Here is a 20749-nt window from a genome sequence, read left to right on the forward strand (position 1 = left end):
ACTTTCATTTATACTGATCAGAAACAGCTTTGTCTGATTGAGCTCAATCACCGTCCAGACTTGAATTTTCTCTCCAAACCTCCGTCTCAGGTTAATGGTGCGTTCCACTTGTCTTGAATGTTGTTTACTGATCCTCATATATATCTATCTGTCTGTCCACACATAAGTACTGTTATATGGTCAAAAAATAACCTCTTGATGTTTCTTCTTCAGGTCATTCTTAGCTCAAATGGACTGAACATCAAAAGTGGAGTTAAGCGTCGGTTTCATTTCCCAGTTCTCATTAGTTATTATTTCATTAGTTTCAGTTTATAATTTTCAATCTTATTCATTAGCTATAACCATTGTTTGTCTGCTCATGTTTGATTCATTTAGTATTGGCATATTTATCAGCCTGTGTTTAGCAAAATAAATAAGAAACGGCATGTTTATTAAATCATACATTTAGGAAATGTAAAGTGTCTGACAAGGAACTGATTAACAAACCTTTGTAGTTTCAGAAGTATTTAGAAACGTTTGAAAGGAATGTTTATTCACTTGTATGGCTTCTAACTATGTTTTGGAAAAAAAAAACATTTAACCAAAGAGAACACAATGAGTAAATTAAATCACCTCTTAATGTGAATGTGATGACAGCATGTGTTTCAGATAGTATTATGGGATTGCCTGATATTATTGATTTTGCTTTGAGAATTCCTTGAAGACAAAGGGTGCTTTCATTATGGAGTTGCAGGTTTAATTCCCAGTCAGGATCCTTGTTGCTTCTGTGAGTCAGCAAAATTCTTTAATCATTCAACTTGTTTTTATTTTATTTTCAGGGAAAGGGAGCTTTTTGGCAGAGGTGTGCATTTTACATGTACAACAAACTAACTGTAAAGAAATAATAATAATAATAATAATAATTTGATTTATATAGCACTTTTTAAACCATATTTACAAAGTGCTTTACATAAAAGCAAACAGCTACAGTTAAAATTCCGCAATAAATTAGAACAGCACAGTAATAAAACAAGATAAACACCACACGTTCCATTCAAGGAAAATATTATTAAATAAAATGATAAAACACTGAAGATAAAGGAGAGTAAAAGCACATTGATGAATCCTGTTGAGGGTTAAAAGGCGACATCACACAAAAGCCAGTCTGTAAAAGTGTGTTTTTAGAAGACATTAAAAAGAAGGCACAGATCTTAACTGTAAACTGTAAAAAAAAGAATTTACATTAAAAACGAAAGCAATGACTGTTTAAGACTCAAACTTGTGTTTATTAATCGTATTAAGCCTAATGAATACAGTTGTAGAATAGAATAGAATAGAATAGAATAGAAAAGCTTTATTCATCCCCAGAGGGGAAACACACTTTTACAACAGCGCAGTTTAAAAAAATAAAGTGCAAGGAAAAAAATAAAATAAAAAAGATCTTAAAAATATATAATTATTTACAAAATTAGAAATTTAACACTATTAACAAAATACAATAGAATAAAATAAAATAAAAATAAAAACAAAAAAAGTAAAAAATAAAATAAAACACACGAGAGGAAAGACACACTACGGATTAGCATCAGGATATTTAAAGTAGAGAGTTAAATATCCTGACACCAGTTGGGATGAAGGACCTTCTATAACGCTCCGTCCTACACTGGGGGTGCCTGAGCCTGCCACTGAAGGAGCTGGCCAGCTCCTCCACGGTCAGGTGCAGTGGGTGGAGAGCGTTGTCCCTGATGGAGGATAGTCTGGAGAGTGTCCTCCTCTCTCCCACCTCCTCCACCGAGTCCAGCGAGCGGCCCAGGACAGAGCCGGCCCTCGTGACCAGCCTGTTCAGTCTCTTCCTGTCCCGGTCCGTGTTGCCTGCTCCCCAGCAGACCACAGCGTAGTGGATAGCAGAGGCTACCACAGAGTCATAAAAGGTCCTTAAAAGTGGTCTGCACACTCCGAAGGACCTCAGTCTCCCCAGGAGGTGGAGGCGACTTCGGCCCTTCTTATACACGGCGTTGATGTGTGTGGACCAGTTCAGTTTATTGTTGAGGTAAACACCCAGGTATTTGAAGCTGTCCACCAGCTCAATGTCTGAGCCCTGGATGCTCACCGGTCAATGTGGTAAACTGAAAGCCTGAAGTGGAAAACCCTCAAAATATTTGTTGTAACTTTGTCCGTAAAAGTTCCTGAGTAGTTTGAATAATTCTATGTTTATTTGATATATTGTGTCATTCTTTAGCTCACAATCAACCATTATTTCTCATTAATGTATAAAAACAAAAACACGCTTCACATCTCTCATATGGACAAACATCCACACAAACGTATGGACAAGTATGTGTCATTATTTTACCTCACAATGTTTTTTGAATGTTGAAGAAAACCAGGGGGCGCTCTACAGAGAAATTGATTTGCTTCATGATGGAATAGAACCTGCACCCACCGTTTATCCTGCTGAACTCTCAAAGTAAAAAAAAATAACCTCATTGAAAAGACGAGTTGTATTGCATGTAGCCCGATGCCGGCAATGTTTGTTTTGGTGCAGCCAGACTTCAGCAGATGGTCCGACGGCACCGGTGGTGTTGATGCTGGACTAACAGCTGCAGGAGGGGCTTTGTGAGATGAGCATTGCATTAGGTAAGGTCATTAGTGTCCCGTGGATTATTGTAATCCAGCCTCTCTCCCACTGCCCGCTGGACTGCTCAGTCTGCAGTCATTTCACTGTGTTTCTGGAGCCGGTTCGGACCATGACTCTGAGGTGGTGCTCCCTGCTGGTGCTGCTGCTGCTGGTTGAAGGTACGAGTCCAGCATTCCTAGTGTGTTAAGAATGTATTTCACTTTTAGAGTCATTTGACTTGGAATTATTTCAAATATTGTTCATTTCAAATTATTTTTAATAAAGTCTAATTTTCTGTCTTTCCTCATCCTTCTTACTGACCAGTGGCTGTCAGAGGTCACGCTCAAGAGGTATGAATGTGACCTTTCTTCTCACTGACTTACTTCCTGGTGTCTTTTTGTGTTGGAATTTGTGTTTTTTGTGTGCATGATTATGTTTGTGTTCTTTAACAGACAGCGGTGTCTGAGGCTTGGACCAGTAGATCCTGCAAATGTGACTGTGATGGAGGAGAGACTCCGACCGACTACACCACTCTTGGCGCTCCCTCTCGCTCACCCAAGGTGCGCGGAGTGGACTGCATGCCAGGTAGAGAGCAGAAACACGCGTCTCAAATGAAAGAAAGAACTGATATGAATGAGAAAAAGAGTGGAGAAGATAGAGTTAAGGTCTGCGTGTACTTGGTCATGAAACCAGTGTCCAGATTTTACACCACAGGGTGGACGAGCTTCAGAGGAGGTTCTCCTGTTGAAACGTCCTGAGAAAGCAGATGGAACCGCTATGGACGTATAACGATGCCAACAGAATATTCAATGGTTAAATTTAACATTTCAAATGTTTAAACTTTTTCATTTTATTTTATTTTTTCGAATAATTGAATCCAATAATTTCTATATTTTTATATTTGAATTTGTTTTTATTGACTTATGTAAATGAAAAAAATCGAATGTTTTTTACACATTGAGTTCGATATTCTAATTCAAGTGATTTAAAAATAAAATTTCTAAGAATTTTTTAATTGACAGTCTTTTAAACTCAATATAAAATGTTGGTATAATAGTGCCACCATTTATATATTGAATTAAATATCTATGCATTAAAAAACATTACATTTATCAAATGTTTTTTTTTTAAATATTGGAAATATTATATATTAAACTCTGAGTAACCATTTAAAAACTCTTACATTTTTTTTTCGATTATTTAAAATTAAAATGATCGATTTTTTTTTGAAAAAATTAAACCTGTCAATTAAATTTTAAAGTTTTAAAATTTGTAATGTTATGTTCAATCATATAATAACTCAATGGCACTGATATACTTCCATAAACATTGTGTCAAACTGTTCTAAACTTTAGTTGTGACAGTACATGATGGTATTCTTTAAAAAAAGAGAGTTTACAGGACATTAATCATCATATAAGAAAATGGATAAACCCATAAATGACTCACCAGTTACATTTCAATAACACTTCCATCACTGTCATTTTGATTTTTCACTGCAGAAGAGAGTAACCCAATTTTTGGCAGTTATACAAAAACCTGCTGGATGGTTGTAATTCCGGGATTAGGCTGGAAGTGACTGCGTGCCGGATGGGATTAATCCTGTAGTAAACAGAGGACCAGAGGTCATACAATAATTCTCCATGTGTCTAAAGCCGGTGTCCATCTCATATAATGATCCCTGATAGGAAATGGACCGTTTATGTAAGTCCAAATGATTCTTTGCTAGAGTATCAAGTGCAAAAAACAAGCTGCAGAGAAGAACACGACCATCTGCTTCCATGCGGTCCTAATGGACATCACTGATCTCTCGGTGTTAAGAGTAAAAACATCTCTGGCTTTAACACAGATGTAGGTCGGGCCCAGGGCGGATGACAGAACAGGCTTAAGGAGATGTGCGGATGTGAGGATGGGGGTGTGAATAGAGAGACTAGAAAGCAATTGCTTGTTTTTCTTCGCTCGTCATCCTCCGTTCTCTCCTCCATTATGACACACGTTCCTGTATGTCAGTGTAACGCCCAGGACAGGTAGTGAGTCACCCACACATACTGTAGACTAGGAGAACATAGCAATACACTGATGTATCCTGATATTTATTTTTCACAATACTGTATCGATATTTAACAGTAATTCTTATTTAATTGTTTTGCTTTTAAATCATTTTTTATTAAACAGTTCTTTAGCAGTTGATATCTCAGTAAAGTGTGTGGGCAAACTACAACTATTAACTTGCAAATATTTACTGTGTTTATTCATTTCTGTGTTTGCATTAAACCTCCGGCCGCTAGATGGCAGCAAACGTTACATCCTTAGCAGCTAGAGGGACAATGACTGATGTCTGAGGACCAGAGGATACAGCCGAGTCGGCAGCTGTTTAAAGCTTATTGTTTGGACATATTTTTGTTTCAAAACGAATTAATGCAGTTACGACTTGTGGTTTGTGAATTCTGCAATGCCAGAGTCAAGTACTCGGTCAATACTACAAATATATCAGATCGTTGCCCCTCTATCGTGATACGTATCATATGGTCAGATACTTACCAGTACACAACCCTACTTGACACACACAACCACTCGTCTATTAACCTACGAAATCATTGTTATGTCAACTGAGAATTCAGTTGGAAAAATAAAAAAAGATTTAACTTGTTTTATCTCCTCTAGAGTGTCCGTACCACCGTCCTCTGGGCTTCGAGGCCGGGTCAGTAAATCCAGACCAGGTCACCTGCTCTAACCAGGACCAGTACAGCGGCTGGTTCTCCTCATGGCTCCCCGGCAAGGCCCGCCTCAACAGTCAGGGTTTCGGGTATGTGTTGATGATTCATCCGTGATGTGATTATCCTCTTTATAGTTTTTATCAGATCTTTCTTTAATCCCTCGCTGAAGATGGTTTCAGACCTCAAAGTCACACAACAAATAACCGCCATTTTAATCTGATTATTTTGTTTATACCCTGTTTAATGATCTCCTGCGAGGAAATCAGCGCATTAAATGAAAATCAGGACACTATCCATCAACTGGCATCCCTAGTGATCAGAACGGTAGCTCACGGCGCGAAGGTGGAGACACAAGAAAACAAAAAACAAGCTGAGATATGATGTTCAACACAAGCCTGTGATCTTTTCTTACTTAAGTATTTGTAACTGGTGTTTAGCTTAACCAGCATGCTACATTTCCTTTATCCATATTTATAGAAGCATCGATAAACTCAAAAACGTATTAATCACAACATCATATGGATTTCAATGCACTTTCAATTAGTTGATTCTAAAAATACATTAATTTTAATGCAAGAACTTTTAGAGGACGAGATTTGACCCTCTATTAGTGAGTTTAACACGTGATTTACACCACGATTGAATGAGTTTCTTCGACATGTTTGGCAGATGTGCGTGGCTCTCGAAGTTCCAGGACAACAATCAGTGGCTGCAGGTGGACCTGAAGGAAGCCGTGGTGATCTCTGGGATCCTCACTCAGGGCCGCTGTGATGCCGACGAGTGGCTCACCAAGTACAGCGTCCAGTACCGCACCGACGACAAGTTGAACTGGATCTACTACAAGGACCAGACTGGAAACAACAAGGTCAGCTGATCATTTTGCAGTCGCTCTTTGCTGCATGAATTTATTATTATTGTAATAAATGTATTTTTAGTAGACAAGACTGTTGCATTTTGATCATTTGTATTAGTAACCTGCCAGTAAATGTTAAATATTCACCCTCTTAGACAACTAATGAATATGATAATTTTCTGTTGCTCCTCAGGTGTTTTACGGGAACTCTGACCGCTCGTCCTCCGTTCAGAACCTCCTGAGACCCCCTATCGTGGCCCGTTACATCCGTATTCTGCCGCTGGGATGGCACACACGCATCGCTCTTCGCCTGGAGCTGCTGCTCTGCATGAGCAAATGCTCCTAACATCCCCCCCTTCCTACGTCCACGAGAGCTTAACCTAATGTCCGGTTTTCACTTCAATGTTTCCTAAATGATGATATCCGTGTGCACGAGAAGCCAGTTTTCACGCGGGTTGCTGATCTCTCAGTAGATTGTTTCATTTGCAGCTAAACGGCTTGAATTCAAAGCAATAATTAGTCCTGGAGGCTGTGTTGCCATGGAGATCGCATCCACAGGTCTGCAGAGAAGTTCAAGAAGGTGACGTCAACAGAGTTTTTTTTTCGGAAGGTCCCGATGTTAGAGCAGAATATTTTAAGGTTTTTATTTTCAACATGAGCTGCATTAAGCTGCTGTAATTATAATACTTCTTAATTATACTGTGTCAGGTTTAATATGAATAACCTGTTATAATAATGCATCATTTAATTTAAATGTAAATGGGAAACAAGGAAAACCTCAAACTTAAGTTGAGCCTTATTCAAAGTGCACTAAACACTAGAAAAGCACTCAGAGAGCGCAAACCTCCACCTAAACAGTTTAGACAGATTTTTTTTTAACCCCCTTTTATTACATCCTTTTTCTATTGTCTCTCTGTTTAATATGGCATTCATTTGGTAAATTTAAATTAAAAATATGTTTTTTAGTTACTTTGCTATTAGACAAAACTCCTGGTAAAGATATCATCAAATGCTCTTGTGGCCCGGGGGCCAAATCTGGCCTGACAAGTCATTTGATATGGCCCGCTGGCTCATTAACGTCCATGTTGACATTGAGACTTATAAACATGCCAGTGATTTAAGATAAGATAAGGGACAGAAAAACTGGTGTTGAAATAAGGATGAAGGAGCACCAACACAGAGATGACGTAGATATACTGTGACTCAAAGAATGAAACGAAAAAATATCAAAATCAGTCTCCTACTTCCTTTTAGGTAAATATAAACTTTGTAATTACAATTTACATTATGTTGCTAAACTATGTCGTCGACTGTGTGATTAAGTTTGAGACGCTTCTGATCTAATACATGCTAATATCACGTTGATATTTTTTCAAGTAAAAACTGGACTCACCCTGGATCTAACCGGACCTTCTGTTCACACAGTGTTGTGATTATATCCTCTACGTTGGTGTCCGTTTTCCTACAAACATTGTGCGTGTCGTTGATTCCACCATTTCATATCAATAAATGTGTGACTTTTGTGTTCAGTAAAAGAACACTCGGTGTAAAATGTGCTCTTGGCTTTTATTACGAGACCCTATCATGTTAAAGTCAGCAGATAGATACACTTTTATTTATATTTACACTCTGTAGGAAGTGGGGGGGGATAAACAGAGCAGATGTTTTAGGAAACACATTCATGTTCATGACAGAAAACAACGGTTGTGTGTGTTTGTGGAGTCCAAGCCTTCATTTTTTTTTTTTTTTTCACGTGAAGTGCGTCGTCACTAACAACCGTATAAGGCTTCTGGTCACAGGCAAGGCAAGGTTTGTCACAACTCCATCCCATCAGCCGTTTATAATCGATCACATTTCTTCCTTCTCTTAATGACTTCCATGTTCAAGGTGGAGATTCATGTCTGAGCACTTTAAATGATTCTGTATTTAGTTATCCTCAATGGAACAATCCAGTCGAAGGATCCTTTGATTTCATTTCCACGTCAAACTCAAAACAATTTTCTCATCTCGGTGTCGATGGAAATACGAATGTTGAAATGTCTTTTTCTCCGGATCACAGAAGACAAATGCTCTTGAGGAGAATCAATTCATCCCTGAATATGCTCAAGAGAGACATTAATAAAACACATCGACAACGTTTCCGCCTGTTCCGGCTCGTACCCAGGACAAATGTAAACACGTGAGCGGATGAATCTGGTTTTGTTTTTTTGTTTTTCACGTCGACCTCGGGATGATTTGATGGAGATCATTAGTCTAATAATGAATAAATGCTGGAGGCGACAGACAGAAGAGTGGCAGCAAGTCATGATGCATTCTAAGAACTGAATACGTAGATAAAAAAGTACAACAAAACAAGTACAAAGGAAGGTGGAGAAGGTTGGAGACAAGTTTATGGAGGCCAGATGGAGGGAAAGTTTTGGAGATGGAGGTAACATGTAAAACAAAAATCATGAAAGAACGTTTTCATCTCATGCCGACGTTGGAAACACACGACAACACCAGATTCATTACTTGACCTTTAAGGTCACAGATGAGGTATGTCTTCTTTTTTTTAACAACAACCTTATGTGATTTTTCACATCCGCCCTGAACTATACATCTTTTTAAGGCTGCAGACAAAAGCAATATGGCAGCAAAGAGCTGGAACATTGTTGATGAATGTGGTTGAAAGTTGAAAGAAGAAAAAAAAGGAGGGGACTTCAAAGAGCGAGAAGATCCCTAAAAGAGTGGTACAGGAGTGAAGCCACGATTTAATTTGCAGTATGTTTCACATCAGGTTTGAATCACTGAGATAGAGTTTCTTCTTGGCTTTGTCAGTCAATTTAGTTAAGGGTGGACCTGCTGCTTTTCTGTGGGCCAGAGAAATGCAGATAGTAGTTTGTGTGAAAGTCATGTTGTTTTCAGTGATTCATGCTCTTATTAAATGGCAGTAACAGTCTCACCCTTCTAGCTTCTATGATGGAGAACACAAATGGGAAAGGATTGTTTGGAAAAAAAAGTGTGTATAAAATTAGGTGTGACAGCGCCTATTCATAAAGTGACCAAAAGAGGACATTCACTGTTAAATACTTCTCGTGACATATTGTTATCAACACATAAATATCTATTCATTTCTCTGTGTTGAATTCTAAAGCTCTTGCAGTTACACATTTGACTCTATATTACCTTATAATATTTCCATATAACCTACATACAGTGTCATTTATAGCTTATATCCTTGAATTTAAAAGAAATAAATATTTCTTAAATAATGTCGATATAAATATTATTTAACCCCCCCAATTCTTATCAAATTACACATATTGAAAAAATAAGGAGAAAAACTAAACTGAGTTTATCGGCTGCTGTTGCGGCAGTCTGGCGTCAGTTCAGTCATGTAAGCACAAGATGGCAGCAGAGAGGCCACGTGGCCGGTAGAGTCCTTCATTGGGAGTGAAGCTGTAAATAGAATCAAGACACTGTTCGAGCCAAAACATTACGACCACCTGCATAGAACTCTTAATATGGAAGTATTTCAGATTCATTCAAATTATAGATATGGTTGAATTCAACATTCAGAACATTCACAGTTTTTACATTTTTTGTTTGGGTTGAAATGTTGAAAGCATTTATTTATTATTGTTCTAAATAATTGAATTTTATTAATAGTGTATTGAAAGGTTGAATAATTTAATTGAATAATTTGTACATTTAAAAAAAATAGATTAGAATAAAGGGATCAAGTATTGTTTGGTGGCACTTTTATTCTATATTTTCTTTTTATATTGAAGGCTGCAAATTAAAAAAAAAACATTTCAGTCAAAAAAATTTAAGTCTTCAACCATTCAATGTTCTGATGGCACTGATATACTTCCAGATTTTAACGTTAAATTTCTTTGACTTGGAGTGGGGGTAGGCTTTTCGTGATCCCTCTTTTTTCAAAGAAGAATTGTATTGAAGGTCGTAATGTTTGGGCTCAACGACCTTGTTACTGTCTTCTTAAGAGTATTAGATATTGTCCTGTTGAAACAGTTCTGGAGCGAACGTGTGGTTTCCTGCTGGACTCATATAGACTCTTACTGTGAAAGTACAGGTCCTGCCTAGTACATTATTGTTGTACATTTCTGCAGACCGTGGAGTCAGTCCAGAGTCTGAGGGGGTTTACAGCGCGGTCTCCTTCAGGTCATTGAGGTTTGGCATTCTGGTGCGGGAGGCACGGGTAAAAGTGGGTCCATTCTGCCCCGGTTTGATACCCAGCTGTTCCGGGGTGAACTGAGCTCCCTCGGCGCGCTGCAGTGCCGACACGTGCCAGCTGGACTCGATCTGACCCGGGAGGGGGTAGCTGGGCTTACGGCTCTTGGACTGCGAGGAGCTGCTGGCCACCGAGTGCCCTCTGCTGTCCGTGTGACCCCGGACCTCAGGGTAGCTCCCCTTGGAGGAGGGCTGCGGTGGGTTGGGGAGCGGGGCTTGGAAGCGCATGTCTTGAGGAGGAGGAGCAGCAGGTCCTTGGTTCGAGGAGGACGGGGAGAGGTGGAGAAGTCTGCGGAGCGACTTGAGTGGCTGACTCTACAAGAAAGAGATGAGCAGACGGAAAGTCATGACTCAACAAACCTTTTGTAAACTACAGCGGGAAGCAGTTCTACAAACTAGTCCTCCTCAGAAAACCTCAGAAGACCACTTCAATAAAATGAGACATGACCAACACCCTAAAGAAGACCTGGGCAAAAGAGGTCAACGTATAGTTGTCTAACTTGACAAACATCTGACAGTAACTAAATATTTTATTTTATATTGATTTGTTATTGATTTCAACAAAGAAACCCCATATTGCTTTGCTCACTGTTTCTTTTTTTTTTTTTTAGCTTTTTTAACTTCTATCTTTATTCACATGTTTTCTTATGTACTGCAACTACTGTGACTTAATCTCAGTATATAATGTGGCGGCTGAGGAACTGTAATTGCACAGCTTGTCCTCAAGGCAGCCTTGGAAGAAGAAAACAAGGTAGTGAAAAGTAAAATAAGATATATATATATTTTTAAATTTATTTCCTTGAAATCTTTTCACTTTGAATATCCGTCATAAGTGTCACACGAAAATCCGACTTAATGATTACGGACGACTTGAACTCAAGAGCAATTCATGAAGTGAAAAAGTCACGAAAGAAACGCTTGTAAAACAAACAAAATAAACTTTTCCTCATCTTCTTGAGATCTTTTTTAAATTCTCAAGAGTTTTTTTCCTCAGGGGCATTATAGGACATGACATGTTATCAGCATTTTTCTGTCATAACATGTCGAAAAAAATAATTATATATTAAAGTGGACAGCAGAAAATTCTTAATATACAGAGAAATATAGTTTTACCTCAGAATGACTGTAGCTCGTACAGCATGACCATAATGGAACCAAGTCGTACCTCTACGACTCGTACTGGTTAATAATGTCACCAAACAAGTTTGTGGAACATCTTTGCTTGAGACCTTGGCTCCATCAAGGGTTTGAGTGATGTTATCCACATGTCTGTGATGTGGTTTCCCTTGTAATAGCCAAAACATGTATGTGTACAGGCATATGTATGTCTATGCGATCTGTTGGTTGCTATTAAATCATGTTTTTTATGTTATAAATTATACTTATATATACTTATTTTAGTATCAATTGATTTTCAATCACTATTATGATAATTAATGAAGAATTCTTAATATGTGCTACTTTCTGGAAATTGCGAAATTATCCATATTCTTGTTTTACAATAAAAAATTGTATAAACTTGGATTTACATTGACATTTACTTGTTTTGTAATTTACAACTCTTCAAAAATGTAAGCTACTATAAACATTTGGTATTTATGGGTGAACTCTTTCTCTAAATCAGAAGTGAAGTCATGGAACCATCTTCTCAAGAGTCTTCTGCATCATGAATTGTAGTTGCACCTGCGATCGAAACGGTGTCCTCTAAGGGTGCACCAACAAACATGTACCTGTGAGTGTGAGTCCGATGTTTTCTCTGGAGGCCAGTCCTTGACTCTCTCTCGCTCCCTCCCTCGTTCTCGTTCCCTTTCCCTCTCCCTCTCTCTCTCGCGGTCTCTCTCTCGGTCCCGACTCTGTTCTCGCTCCCGGTCTCTTGATCTCTCTCGGTTTTTCCGGCGGCTACTGTGGTGAGACGAGGATTTGGAGCTCCTCTGCAGGGACAGGTGTTCCTGGCCGTTCCCAGGAACCTGTGGGGAAGACAAGAGGGACAAAGTCACTGGTTTAGTTGTGTGTTTAAAAAAGAAAAGGTTTTCTATTTTCAGATCTAGGACAGACTGTGCCGCATGCAGATGGTGGTTACATGTGAGGAAAATGTTTCACTCTAAATCATGACTTTAAAAGTCTATTTATGCATTTTCCACGGTGGTCCAGAAGAAAACTAATTTACTATTCACACATTGAAACAGAGTTTTTAAATTTGTGTCAGGAAATTGAAACAGAGTTTTTAAATTTGTGTCAGGAAATTGACACAGAGTTTGTAAATGTCTTTCAGGCAATTTATACAGAGTTTGTAAATGTGTTTCAGGAAATTGATACAAAGTTTGTTAATGTGTTTCAGGGAATTGATACAAAGTTTGTTAATGTGTTTCAGGGAATTTATAGCGAGTTTGTAAATGTGTTTCAGGGAATTTATACACAGTTTGTAAATGTGTTTCAGGGAATTTATACAGAGTTTGTAAATGTGTTTCAGGAAATTGATACAAAGTTTGTTAATGTGTTTCAGGGAATTGATACAAAGTTTGTTAATGTGTTTCAGGGAATTTATAGCGAGTTTGTAAATGTGTTTCAGGGAATTTATAGCGAGTTTGTAAATGTGTTTCAGGGAATTTATACACAGTTTGTAAATGTGTTTCAGGAAATTGATACAAAGTTTGTTAATGTGTTTCAGGGAATTGATACAAAGTTTGTTAATGTGTTTCAGGGAATTTATAGCGAGTTTGTAAATGTGTTTCAGGGAATTTATACACAGTTTGTAAATGTGTTTCAGGGAATTTATACAGAGTTTGTAAATGTGTTTCAGGAAATTGATACAAAGTTTGTTAATGTGTTTCAGGGAATTGATACAAAGTTTGTTAATGTGTTTCAGGGAATTTATAGCGAGTTTGTAAATGTGTTTCAGGGAATTTATAGCGAGTTTGTAAATGTGTTTCAGGGAATTTATACACAGTTTGTAAATGTGTTTCAGGAAATTGATACAAAGTTTGTTAATGTGTTTCAGGGAATTTATAGCGAGTTTGTAAATGTGTTTCAGGGAATTGATACAGAGTTTGTAAATGTGTTTCAGGAAATTGATACAAAGTTTGTTAATGTGTTTCAGGGAATTGATAGCGAGTTTGTAAATGTGTTTCAGGGAATTGATACAGAGTTTGTTAATGTGTTTCAGGAAATTGATACAAAGTTTGTTAATGTGTTTCAGGGAATTTATAGCGAGTTTGTAAATGTGTTTCAGGGAATTTATACAGAGTTTGTTAATGTGTTTCAGGAAATTGATACAGAGTTTGTAAATGTGTTTCAGGGAATTTATACCAAGTTTGTAAATGTGTTTCAGGGAATTTATAAAGAGTTTGTAAATGTGTTTCAGGGAATTGATACAGAGTTTGTAAATGTGTTTCAGGAAATTGATACAGAGTTTGTAAATGTGTTTCAGGGAATTCATAAAGAGTTTGTAAATGTGTTTCAGGGAATTGATACAGAGTTTGTAAATGTGTTTCAGGAAATTGATACAGAGTTTGTAAATGTGTTTCAGGAAATTGATACAAAGTTTGTTAATGTGTTTCAGGGAATTGATACAAAGTTTGTTAATGTGTTTCAGGGAATTTATAGCGAGTTTGTAAATGTGTTTCAGGGAATTTATAGCGAGTTTGTAAATGTGTTTCAGGGAATTTATACACAGTTTGTAAATGTGTTTCAGGAAATTGATACAAAGTTTGTTAATGTGTTTCAGGGAATTTATAGCGAGTTTGTAAATGTGTTTCAGGGAATTGATACAGAGTTTGTAAATGTGTTTCAGGAAATTGATACAAAGTTTGTTAATGTGTTTCAGGGAATTGATAGCGAGTTTGTAAATGTGTTTCAGGGAATTGATACAGAGTTTGTTAATGTGTTTCAGGAAATTGATACAAAGTTTGTTAATGTGTTTCAGGGAATTTATAGCGAGTTTGTAAATGTGTTTCAGGGAATTGATACAAAGTTTGTTAATGTGTTTCAGGGAATTGATACCAAGTTTGTAAATGTGTTTCAGGGAATTTATACAGAGTTTGTTAATGTGTTTCAGGAAATTGATACAGAGTTTGTAAATGTGTTTCAGGGAATTTATACCAAGTTTGTAAATGTGTTTCAGGGAATTTATAAAGAGTTTGTAAATGTGTTTCAGGGAATTGATACAGAGTTTGTAAATGTGTTTCAGGAAATTGATACAGAGTTTGTAAATGTGTTTCAGGGAATTCATAAAGAGTTTGTAAATGTGTTTCAGGGAATTGATACAGAGTTTGTAAATGTGTTTCAGGAAATTGATACAGAGTTTGTAAATGTGTTTCAGGGAATTGGTACAGAGATTAAAAATGTGTTTCCAGAAATTGATATTTTGTTTGAGGAAATACTAAAATTGTTTCAGGACATCTTTATTTTGTTTTCGGAGTTTGTAGATTTGTTTTGTATTTCCGGGCCTCCCTGGTGCTTTGATTCAACTGAAAGACTAAATGACACGTTCTAGTTCACATTTGACAGCTACTTCAGAATGTGCAGCAAATACAAAGTCTACAGCGAGCTCAACCGTTCAGGCAAGTGTTCTCTCTCCATGCATCAGTAAACTTGCATTGTTACCACAGAAACAACACTAGATTCAAGAAATATCTGGCAGTGGTCATAATAATGGTGGATTGGTATCAAGGCTCAGTACACTGATGTCGAACGGTGAGTTATGAGAGTCATTGTGTTGTGTTATTGACATCATCACACATGAACACACAAACACAACGCTGCTGCAATCAAATCCTTTCACTGGTCAACACTTCCTGGTAAATCGTCAACCAATGAGAAGACTTCACGAGCAGGTGGGCAGGCAACAGCAGAGTTGAGGGTAAGATTACTGGTGAGGCAGGGTAGGGCGCGGGAGGCTGGTGTTGTACCATGGGCGAGGCCACCACGGGAAGGACTTTGACCGCCGCGTTGTGCTTTAAGCTGTTTTTTGAGCTGAAGAGCGGGAAGAGGCTTTTCTTGATGCCTGGATTCCTCCCGTCCTCCATGTCGGTCTGTGAAGGGAAAGAGCTCACATCACCATGTAGTCTTTGTGAAGCAATAAAGAACCTTTAAAAAACGGTTTTATATCTGTTATAAAGAAGAAAAGGAGACGTGCTAGAGATTTTAAAATCAATTTTCAGTCTCCCTTGGAAACCAACTTTTCAATACCAATTTATGTTTCTTTTTCTTTTCCACTGTTGTACCCAAAATACATGTCCTGATTTTATTTAACTTTCAACTCCTCCATCTATCGTTCTGTCATGTGTTAGTGATGACAGGAGCAGGAATAAGAGAGGACAAAGTCAAATATGGAGGTCAATTTTAATTTGGAAAACCAGATTTATTTTCAGCTATCTACAGTTGTTTGAAAAAAGGCTGACAGAGACAATGCAGATTGAAAGAGAAGAAGAAGAAGAAGAAGAGCGATGGAATGTTTTTAAACGTGTTGTGCAACCGTCTGTCTGACTGCGATGACTCAAGATGATGATTCATAAGTGCAAAAAGTCAATTTGCAGCTCCCCGTGGAGAAAACTAGTATTTATTGCACCAAGAATGCTGAACGTGGGGGTGAAGAGATGTTCAGAGTCAACAACCAGAGCTTCTCAAGCAGAGAAGCTTCATGTATTTGGTTTGACCAGCGATCTACAGTGTGTCCAGTTTTATCTTTGTTGTTATTGTTGATCTTGTATTGCCATTCATGTATAAAGTATTTCATGAGATCATTATTTTATTTATTCTCAAATATTAATTCGACCCCTAGTTTTGAATTATTTAGGAGAAAAAATAAAGGTCATAATTCTTCTTCTTCACCAATAATAATAATAATAATAATAATAATATACTAATTATAAAATGTATATTATTACATATGGTAATACGAATAGTTATTATTATTATTAGAAATACAATTACAATAAATAATATTACTATTTTAATTTATTTAATTTTGTCATTTTATTGAATTAGAAGCTTTTCTACCACAGAAATGTACCTTTCTTAAGATGTAAGCAGTTCCAATGAGCATTATTTAGTCTTCATTAAATATTATTTCCTTTTTTTATTCTTAGTTTTTTCACATTACTAAAAACTAACTGAGGTGAGAGAGCTTTTTGTAGCAGCTTTGATGAAATTTTACATTATTAGAAGTAATGTTGTTCACTTAAATCCTCCTTTTAAATGTATTCTGCTTAAAAGTGAGGTTTCTTAAGATTAGGTGAGAATATTTGTTCATTTAGCTTTACTAAAGATTCTGACCAGATTTGACTGAAAGAATCTGAGCCTCAGTGACTACAACCTGTTGCTTTATTACCACTTTAACTTTAAACTGACAAGTAGGAACCTCACAACTTTCACCATCAACCAAAGATTGACATTTCACTTCAAATAACAGCTCAGAAAAAAAAGGAAATCTTACTATTTGTGTCTTCTTCTTTTTCTTTTTCATGGCCCTGAAGAATCCTTGTTTCTCTTTCTCTTTAATGGGCTCGGGGGGATTCATGACCATCGCCTCAGCAGCAGTCCTGGAGGAGACACAGGAGGTTTGGTGTGACTCATCCTTGTAATTATGAGCTCCAGAATTAAAAGAGACACGAGGCGTGTTGACCTGCAGGTTGTTAACATAAATAGAATATCACCCTGACATGACTTCAGTGACTGCAGTCGCACTGTTCTTCTTTTTCAATAAAACTTTAAAAAAATCATTCTGCAGTTTGAATTTAAACATCAAATTCTAACACCTGCTTGAACCTCATTAATTCCCCTTTCCTGTTTTTATAGAAGAAAACAAATGTATTTGTAGTATCCCTTGTGTTGCCTTTAGGTCAAGGTGAACGACCTCCGTGGCATCCAGAAATGCATGTGGTGGAGGTTGTTCACCTTGACCCAGAGACAACACAAGGGATACCCCAAACACATTTGTCTTCAGGTCGCCTTGACCCTGTGACAACACAAGGGTTAACATGAAGGTAAACCAGGAAATATTCTTTCATCGTAATGTAACCCAAACTCTCACCAGTCAAAAGCAGTCTGGCGTTTCGAGTGGTTTGAGATGACGCCGGGGTCGCCAGAGACGACAGGTACAACTGGAACCCGACCGTGACCGATGCCGTCTTGGAAGGACGAGTTGTCTGGTCTAGGGGAAGGAACTGAGGAGAGACAACCATAACCGTGTCCGTTCCAAAATTATAGTCGTGATCCTTCTCAAGGGAAAATCTTTCTCAATATTTCAGCAGTGGTTTATTTGTGACCACTAGTCTTTACCTCGGTAGAAACTGCCAACTCTACGTGGCATGGATTCAGTGAAAATCATCCTGTTCTCCTTGGAGGATCCTCCTTCCTCCATGTGGGCATCGTGATACATTCCCACCTGAGAAAAGTATCCAGAAATATACAACGTGAATTTGCTGCTGTGGTAAAGAAATATCTTTGTGTAAAAGCAGCGAGGAGTCTGGTGGTGTACCTCGTTTTTGGAGCGCTGTATGTGAAAGGCCGCCACGTTGTCCCTGGTGGAATCTTTGATGGGCGCGCAAGGGTGGTTCATGTCTTTAGGGGACTGCTCGCTCTGTTGTGAAAGACGGACAGTGAAACAGACGGGAGAGTCAGCAAGACGCAGCGATAATTTGAAACAGTGGCAGTCTCTACACAAACACAGACAGTCGTTGTTCAGCAACTTAAAAAACATGAGCTGCTACATACTTCAAGATAGTGTCTAATTGAACGGCTTTTTTTTTTTTTTTTAATTAAAAAAATGTTGTGACTGTTTTTTCACAGGCAATTGAGCCAAAATGTCAGGCGATAATTGCCCTCAACTTACTGTTGATTCAGATAGTGAGGAAAAATGTAGGAGATTTTCTTCCACATAGTTAAAACCCTAGAAGTCGACAGTGCCAGAAAATCCCTGGTACTTAATACGAAATGTATCTGCAGGCATTTCCAGATGTGATTGGCAGAAGGTACTACTAGCCTGGGTGCCATCCTACTTCTATAGAGGCTCCTACACAATTGGAAATGAGGTAATGAAGGCATCTTGTGGGGCCTCTTCCAATTGGATGACCCCTGGAAGACACTTCCATACCCAGACCCAATCAGATCGCCTTATTATTAAAGTGACCGTGTTGTTTTGTTGGGCTTAGAAATCTGACAGGAAGGCGAGAAAGTCTTTCCCGGTAAGAAAAGCTTTCAGTGCATCATGTTGCTTACGTTTCAGCCCAAATTTTCGAATTCCAAACGGATGCGGGTCAGGCGATCCCAGACTATTTTTTTTAGGGTAGCGAGTGTAGGAGCCCACGGTAGAAATAGGATGGCACCCAGGCTAGAAGGCACTGCATGTTCCAATATGTTTTAGCACGATGCAGTTTTTTTTTTACACACTAATACAAACAGGTAAATTGTTAGAATCGCATACAAACTTCAACACCAGAGAACTTAGTGGGAGGCTAATGGGAGACTAATTTCCACACCCACCTTATTTATACTGCAAACAAAACAGTGAACTTCCATTATGCCTTTCTACAATACTGTATTTAAATTTCATATCTGTTGCAATGTTAATAGCGGGAGAGAACTGTGATTGGTTGGCTGGGCGGCAAAGCATTATGGGAGCTCTTCAGGTCACCGTTACTGAGAGGGTTGTTAAAATATATATCAACCAAAATGCATATACAAATGTGGATTTATGTTTAAGGCGTTCAGAATCACACCCTCCTAGTAACCATGGAACTACTGTAGTGCTTGTGAACACTTGCCCTGTTCATGTCTTCAGTGCAGTCCTCTCTGGACGAGCTGACCGAGTGTCCGGTCAGGGTGGTCCTGTGCTGCAGCTGGGGGGACAGGAGCTGCAGGCTGCTGGCCCGTGTGGGTATGGCCTGCCCCGGTGGGGGTAAGCCTCCCATCCCGCTCTCGGCGACGTGAGGTCTGTGGCGCTCCCTCCTCACGTACATGGAGTGGCGCTGAGGTCGTTGCTGGGAGGAAAAGGGTGAGGTGTAACCCAAGCCGTAGTGGTACGATTCGTGAGGGGAAGGCAGTGTGTGAGTGGACGGCATCCCTGGTCCTCCGGGGTCCAGCAGCTCTGGGGCATTGACTTCATCTGGGGAAGGAGAGAGGAGAGTTATTATTGACGCAAACTACCATCACAGGTAGTTAAAGGTACAGACAATAAAGACATCTTCAAAAACCTCCGCACCTGGTGCCAAAGATTTGTGCCTGGATTTGTGTCTGGAGGACGAGTCCAGTGTGCTGCTCTCCATGCGGACGTTCCCACTGCTACGAGAAGCAGGGCTGTGTCCAGAGCGGTCACTGTGGCGAGCGGAGGGGCTGCCAGGAGGTCCAGGCGGTCCCGATTGGGAGTTGAGGTCCAGACAGCTTGCAGGAAAGAACCGGGCACTGGGTCCTGCTCCTACTTGCTGGTTAGCGTTCGGGTCATCTGGGTGAAGACGACCGTCGCTCAAGTTTCCAACGGATTTCGAATCGCTGAGAGCGTTGTGGCTTTTGGACAAGCTGAGATAAGAGGCGGAGCTCTTGGAGGAAGAAGACATGGAGCCATGAGAGGAGTCGGCCATGCTGTGGCTGTGTCGACCATGCTTCTCTCCTGCAGACTGCAAGGTGTTATTTTTGCCTTCCAAGAAGTTGTGCCGTGGACCCTGCTGCTGCTGCTGCTGCTGCTGCTGCTGCTGCTGCTGCTGCTGCTGCTGCTGCTGCTGGGACCGGGAGGAGCTGGGTTTGCTGTGGCCGTATTTGCCACCGTGTGTTGGGTCCGATATTTTAGGTGAGGGTCCCAAGTTGAAATCAAACTCAGTCTTGCCCTTGATTTCTTTAGGACTGAGTAGATGTGGCAGGTTGTTGTTGGCCAGGTCTTTGGAGGAAGAGACGGAGCGGTTGAGGGTCTGGGACATGTACTGACTTTTAGGGTGGAGTGTTGGACTCAAACTGGACGGAGCCGGTTTGTTGCCGTTCAGGAAATTCTCATTGCCGAGATGATGGAGGTCTCCGTGGCGAGGGAGGCTGGAACATTCTTTGCTATTTGAGCGGCGACTGCTCGAGCTCTTCGCGTGACTCCTGGAAGGAAAGAAAGATGTGTGTTATTTAAAGGGTTGAATTTGTTTTTTGTTTTTTTTAATTAAGGTTTTTTTAATTGAATAATTGAATCCAACGAGTGTATTAAGTTTAATAATTTTTTTAATAATTTCATTTCAAAAATGGAATCATTTCCGAATTATTTTTCTTATACACACAGAGTTTAATATTTTAATTTTAATTCAATATGTTTTTTAATTGTAGCCTTTTAAAAATTCAATATGAAATCGGTTCAATGTATATTTCATTGTGTGCCTCTGCATG

At 38.9% G+C, this 20749-nt stretch overlaps 2 protein-coding genes across 3 annotated transcripts in view; one reads left to right on the top strand and one right to left on the bottom strand.

The window, feature by feature from the left end:
* The first annotated feature begins 2726 nt into the window (after positions 1-2726).
* Positions 2727-6516, top strand: rs1a (retinoschisin 1a). The gene is made up of 6 exons (XM_087793183.1): positions 2727-2775; positions 2921-2946; positions 3049-3181; positions 5261-5402; positions 5983-6178; positions 6360-6516. Exons 1-6 carry the CDS (start codon positions 2727-2729, stop codon positions 6510-6512), a joined length of 699 nt encoding a protein of 232 aa, XP_087649309.1. The 3' UTR covers positions 6513-6516.
* Positions 6517-7713: 1197 nt separating this feature from the next.
* The window catches only part of cdkl5 (cyclin dependent kinase like 5), a 34663-nt gene continuing 21627 nt past the window's right edge, over positions 7714-20749 (bottom strand). The window contains exons 13-21 of one of the 2 annotated variants that reach the window (XM_087793862.1): positions 19596-20467; positions 19159-19499; positions 17874-17975; positions 17675-17780; positions 17427-17559; positions 16830-16935; positions 15304-15426; positions 12127-12363; positions 7714-10711 (exon numbers count right to left, since the gene is read on the bottom strand). In XM_087793862.1, coding sequence (XP_087649988.1) covers positions 10307-10711; positions 12127-12363; positions 15304-15426; positions 16830-16935; positions 17427-17559; positions 17675-17780; positions 17874-17975; positions 19159-19499; positions 19596-20467 — 2425 coding nt within the window. In that variant the 3' untranslated portion in view covers positions 7714-10306. Of the gene's footprint in view, positions 10712-12126; positions 12364-15264; positions 15427-16829; positions 16936-17426; positions 17560-17674; positions 17781-17873; positions 17976-19158; positions 19500-19595; positions 20468-20749 lie in introns of both variants that reach the window. The other variant, XM_087793861.1, reaches the window with a different exon arrangement.

Source organism: Callionymus lyra, chromosome 6 (assembly GCF_982586985.1).
Source record: "Callionymus lyra chromosome 6, fCalLyr1.hap1.1, whole genome shotgun sequence".
In the NCBI taxonomy this organism is placed as follows: Eukaryota; Metazoa; Chordata; class Actinopteri; order Syngnathiformes; family Callionymidae; genus Callionymus; species Callionymus lyra.

Bases quoted from the DNA above. Each gene is read 5' to 3' on its own strand.
- rs1a (XM_087793183.1), top strand. From the start codon at position 2,727: ATGACTCTGAGGTGGTGCTCCCTGCTGGTGCTGCTGCTGCTGGTTGAA. The intron at 2,776-2,920 runs GTACGAGTCCAG...CTTACTGACCAG, and splicing joins GCTGCTGCTGCTGGTTGAAG to TGGCTGTCAGAGGTCACGCT. The intron at 3,182-5,260 runs GTAGAGAGCAGA...TATCTCCTCTAG, and splicing joins CGGAGTGGACTGCATGCCAG to AGTGTCCGTACCACCGTCCT.